General features: G+C 39.1%; 1 protein-coding gene across 1 annotated transcript; it reads right to left on the reverse strand.

The window, feature by feature from the left end:
- Positions 1-2,026: 2,026 nt before the first annotated feature.
- LOC119725023 lies at positions 2,027-2,734 on the reverse strand. The gene has a single exon (XM_038196388.1). The coding sequence runs from the start codon at positions 2,732-2,734 to the stop codon at positions 2,027-2,029; it is 708 nt and encodes a 235-aa protein (XP_038052316.1).
- Between the last annotated feature and the right edge of the window lie 3,266 nt (positions 2,735-6,000).

Below are 6,000 nucleotides of genomic sequence, written 5' to 3' on the forward strand. Positions count from 1 at the left end.
GTATTAAATTGATACTAATGATAGTTGCATGGTTCACTCAAATACATGTAATGGTTGGTATCTCTCTTTGCACTGAAATAAACAAAATGTCAGAGAAGGCTCAAATTCTGTTCCCTTGAATTTATGCACAAAAGTCACAGGCCCATAAAAGGAAAAAAAATGTCCAACACAGGATACACCCAGAAATCAAATACATTTTAGCATCCATACTTCCTGGTCCCAGAGGGTCGTTCTACTGTTCTCTTTGTAAGGCCAAAAAAAAGTCTCCGGTTTCTGGTATACGCGCGCGTCGCCGTAGCCATGCGCGTCGGCAAAATGAAAACGTTTTTTTTTTCAATGAAAGATGATGTCTCAAAACCGCCAAACTCACTGGTTTGACTAAAATCCTGCTGCTGCACAATTTTAACGTGATTTTAGATGGGGTTATGATCGAGAATAAGCTTTATGTGGCCTCTCTGGACTCCATTATATTTTCACTAAGTTTAGTCGGGCAACCTTTTGCAGTCATCAGCCGACATTTAACGCAAAGAAAAATCAAGTTAAAAAAAAAAAAAAGCCGCGTCGCCGCACCACTTTTTGGGCAAGCTCCATACCAGAAACCGGAGACTTTTTTGGCCTAATATACTAGCTCTGTCAAATTGGCCACAACCACTGAGAGATACGTACATTAAGCAAAAGTGGGCGTGTCTCAAAGAGCTTGACTCGAAGACATCATGGCAAAAACATATCAGCGGCAAGCACGCAACATCATAACAATCAGCCGTACAATAAGGCCAAAAAAATACTCGGTCTCTGGTCAGCGCGCGCGTCGATTTTAATCATGCGCGTCAACCTTTTTTTTTTTTTAAATAACACGGAAGATACAACAGCGCCCTCTATTGCCGCACCTCCTAAAATGTTTGTACCAAGGAGCACCAAGGAATGGGGAAATTGCACCAAGGCAAATGATAAAGGGCACCAAGGCAAATTATGGAGGACACCAATGTATAATGAGGACACAAAAAAGCAAAATAGTACCCACTTTGTCTGTACAATTCAAGTTTGAAAAAAAAAGCCACCGAAAAAAAACCCCGCGTCGCCGCATCAATTCCGGAACTTCGGTCTGACCAGAGACCGACATCTTTTTTTGGCCTAAGGCATATTACTAAGCTACCTGAAAATGTTTGCTATATATAGAATTTGCATGCTACTGTGAAATTCTGAAGCCTCAAGCGAATCAGCAACTACAATCGTCAACCAATTAAATTCCGTGCAAGCATTTGAATTTTAGAGCTATAAGCCTGCATGTTCTTTTGCCGGCTGCTCAAGATGAAAATAGTTAGGCCCAAATTTTGAAAGATCTCTCGCATCAATAACGTGCAACACATATTTCTCACACGAAAGACCTCTTGACATAAGAGTCCAGACGCAAATTGAGATAAAAAAAAAACATTCAATGAGTTTGGAAACAACATCAGTTAAAATGGACGAACCGCCACTAAAGGTCTTAAAAGTGTGCTTTTGCATCCGAATTCGTTTACAATGCAACTTAACACGATGGAAATATGACTGGTAAAAATTAAAGCATGCAGAGACTTTACTAAGTTAAGTAATAAAAACACAATAATTTACATTTTTTTGAATAAACTAAAAGTATATATGTAGTTAACACGAAACGTAGATAAAGAGATGACAAACTCTACAATTAAAACATTAAAATGAAACTCAGACATGCATTAAAATACCTTTGCCCAGTAAAGCTAAGTAGTAAGTACTAAACATCGATATATAGTTGCATTATATGAGCTTACGAAAGATTACATCTAATTGTGCCTTGCTAATACGGTATAATTACACTTTATGAGTAGAATGGGAAAAGTTCTGTATAAACTAGAAGCCTTAAAATCTGCAATCGCGCTGTGCATGACAAAATGCCAGATCATTAACAAAAACAAAATACGTGATTTCAAACTCACAAATTTCTCTAGTCTAGATTTGTTATTATAAGGATAAATAACAAAAATATTTTACTTAACCGAACTGGTGATTACAAATTTTCGAGAACAGACAACAACTCAGACATATCGATGACGGGCCGATCAAAAGTCCATTTCAATTTCTGGACCCCGGCATGATTTAACGTGTAGGATCGTGCTTTTAGCCTGTATCCACGCCCAAGAATGTCTACCTTGCAACTTTCAAAATCTTGGTGAACATTGCACTCGAAATCATGGCGTGGACATGGAAGGTTTAGTGTGTAGGTGCACACACCGTTATTAAACCAACCACAGGAATGTGCTTCGAAAAAATACTTCAGAGGAAAAAGATCCTTGAGGGGAATGGTTCCAGTGTATGTGTATTTCACGTTCACACACGCAGTTAGCTCGATAAATTCAAACTTTTTCACTTCCTCCTCTGGTAGGACTCTCCGATACTTTTCCGCCTTCACTGCCTCCACCAAAGCCTCGATTTGATAGTAATCGGCCTCTGAGGCAAGCAGCTCCCACTTCTTGAAGTCCTCCGGGAGAATCAGCTTGCCCTGTCTGAGGAAGTTCAGTACGTGACGGAAGATGGGCCCGTCCCTGTCCATGACATAGGCCCCGTTGTCGTCAATCACAGACGGGTCGAGTTCACTGGTGAACATGGCAGCCAGCATGGAGTCCGGGTAGCGAGTCAGAGTCGACCGCCGAGTGGTGTACCTGCAATTATTGTCATCGTCACCGGCACCCACACATAGATTAACAAGGTCATCCATTTTCCTGATCCCCTGCAGAGAATTCAGGTACATTGTAATGTACCTGAACGGTTCAAACACGATTTGTTGAACAAGGAAAATTCATCTCTCAGGGTTCCAACCAAGTCGAATGGTCCTAGTTTAGTACTATATAGTACACCCATGGCCATGGAGGAAAGGTACGCCGAAGCAGCTCGTGACAAAGATACTATAGAGGGGAAGATAGGACACTGGGTGTGTAGGTCTACATGTACGGTGACGGTGACCTGTGCCATATGGAAGGGCGCCGCTTACGACAGGTCAGAAATTGCCTCAGATCACACCACAGAAATTGCTTTTCTATAACTGCATGTCTCCTCAACTATATCCCCCATTTAACTCCCCACATTTTTATCCCCAACACTACGCCCTACCCGATCTATGATCGGGTAAATCAGCTTGTGTATAGATAAACGCGCAGACACGAATTAAGACATGAAGAAAGAAAAATGTTAAAGAGATGAATACAAGAAGAAATGAAATAAAAAACTAATGAATAAATGAATAAACGAATAAACAAATAAAAAGGGAAATTGTCAATGAAAATTCGAAGCTTTTGTTTAGTACAATAATCATTCAAATCGCTCAAGTACTTTTCAAATTACGGAATTTTAAAGACAAGCTTCGTTTTGAAGTTCTGTCCACAGATCACAAACAAAGGTAAGTGTTCTTTCAGCAAAGTATGATGATTTGAATTATTCTTTACCATTGTATGCAAACAAAGCTTATTGATTAGGCTTTTATATCCTAAATTTTGAAAGTGCTACATAATGAACTTCACTAAAAAAAAATTGGTCCCGACATTTCTTTAATCACCCTGTATCATACCGACAATAATGATGAAACCCAATCGGACTTACACTTCAGATGGAGCTTTGAAAAATGCAACTTTAATGTGACGTGACACCCGATGACGCCATTGTGACAAGAATCTCAGGGTGTTGGTTTATGTGTGTTTATGTACTAAGTTTGAAGTCGATCGGATTTACAGAAGTGCAAAGTGTATTAGTGGAAGAAAAATGTGTACAAATCCTATGGCGAGAAAATGCATGCACATTGTGATGTAACTCGGCACCTCGTCTATTTTGGACAAAATTACATCTGTAACCCGTCCTTATTTATGTATCAACAAACATTCAACGGACTTGTACGTCAGAAAATATAAGGCTTTGAAAAATGCACTTTTAATGTGACGTAACTTGACACCTGGTGACGTCATGGTTACGAAAATCATAGAGGACCATCTGCGGGCTGATGGTCTAAGTGGCTGCCGGGCCTGCCGGTCTATCAGGCGGACGAAAGTGCCAAAGTGTATGGTTTGAAGACAACTTAATTGTGTAAAACCTATGGAGAGGAATCTGAAAAAGAAAAAAAGGGGGGGGGGGACATTTGTTTAACGGAAAACGAGAGGCTGTTTCGGCGTCCGTACGGGGGAAATTAACGAAAATAAGAGCCGTTTCGGGGTATGGTACTCCGAAACAGCAACAACAATAGGCACTTTAAGGCATTTCGCCATGAGGCACAGGGGTGGTGCTATCCTTAAAGAATAAACAGCTCAATGAAACATATATCTGCATGATTTCCCCTCCCAAAGCAGTTTTGCGGCTTTGCATATAACTACGTTTTCACGTTGAGTGCATGAGGAAATCTAGTTTTGGTCTATACCTTCCGTGCAAGGCGCCCTTTCCCATCGTGACCTCTGTACTCGTAGACGATTTACCACATGATTTGTTTTGATCTCACACAACGCGGATGGGCCATGAATAAGTGACTACCGGTTATGTCGCGATTGAGAGGTCGCGTTAGGTCACACTGCAAGGAAACATGAGTGTTCTGCAGACAAGGCCTTTGCATCCGGATGCAAAGGCCTTGGATATCCGAGTCTGCCGCGGCGACGCGACGGTGCTCTCACTCGATGTGTTTCAACCTTTAGTTGAAAGAATTTGCGAGTTGTAACGAGTCACCCAATTCTTCTATTTGTTTCGAAATACTATTATTAAGTACAATTCTTGAATTTCTGGACTTCTTCATTTTATAATTCAAACCAGAAAAACGTCACCAAAGTTTTATTTAGCCCTCCCTTTGGTTTTTGCAAGACTTTCTCAATGTTTGCTTTGTTGACTATAGCTACAATGTTTTATGCAATTTATTTCAAAACGAAAAGGTTTATCGTTTATTTACACATTTGTGAATGACTGATTATTGACGTAAGGCCTGCTCAAAATCAAAGCAAGAAAAACGATTCTTTTTCTTTCCTCAAGAATGATCATCCTTTAATTGAGAACTTAATTGTCATATTTCATTTGATTGGATCAATGAAATCAAAATATATAAATTTAGATCTTAAAGAAAAAATGATGTTCATTATGTTAGTCTAAACACAGATGCAAAATTCACGTATCATATGTTGTTAAAAAATGCAACAATAAATCCTCTTAATTTTAATCAGAGGCCGTAGCATTTCGATCCTCAGCGTCCGCGGCAAAATCGAGACTAGCTCTGCTTATAGATCGTAACATTAAGTCCTCTCATCTGCTGGATTTTTGATAGTTGTATGTTTTGTTTTCCATGCTTTAAAATAATTATGGCATATAAAAGCTTAATAAAGCACACAAGCACTAATTAAACATCGACGTTACAAAGAACATACACTCTAAAACATCATGCAGAGTAACATTGACCCAGAATTGGAATCTAAATTTGCTCAATCCTTTTCCAAGTAAAACATTACACTCTTCCGGATCAAACATGATTTTTGTTCCACGGCTGTCACATTTCGACACAGAAAGGTATCATTATTTGACCCGCGAAAAGGATTGAGCAAATAATTTGGATTTCATAATACTAAGTCAATCTGACCCAGGCTTTTTTAGACTGTGAAACGATACATGTAGCCTAACTGAGCCTTGCTTAATATTTACACGAATGAGTGGGTAGTTGGTTCGTTATTTGACATAATACAATTTATACTGATAAGAATATAAAGTGCAATTTCAATCGTTTTGTGTATGCTGATCTTCTTTTGTACAAAAAGTCATGTCAATTTTCAGGCCCTGGAGTAAAACCCACGGGCATACATGCACGTTGCGATTTGTTTTAGTAGAAATACAGGCATGTAATATTAATATGTACTTACTTTACACAGATTGGTGCACGACTGTTTAACTTGCTTCAAACAATCAAACTGCTCCTTCACTTTAGCAAATTCATTTCGATATTTATTAATAAACTAAATTTGTTATTTTGAA

Source organism: Patiria miniata, unplaced genomic scaffold (assembly GCF_015706575.1).
Source record: "Patiria miniata isolate m_02_andy unplaced genomic scaffold, ASM1570657v1 HiC_scaffold_18, whole genome shotgun sequence".
NCBI lineage: Eukaryota > Metazoa > Echinodermata > Asteroidea > Valvatida > Asterinidae > Patiria > Patiria miniata.

Coding starts and splice junctions, on each gene's coding strand:
- LOC119725023 (XM_038196388.1), bottom strand. CDS start 2,734: ATGGATGACCTTGTTAATCTATGTGTGGGTGCCGGTGACGATGACAAT.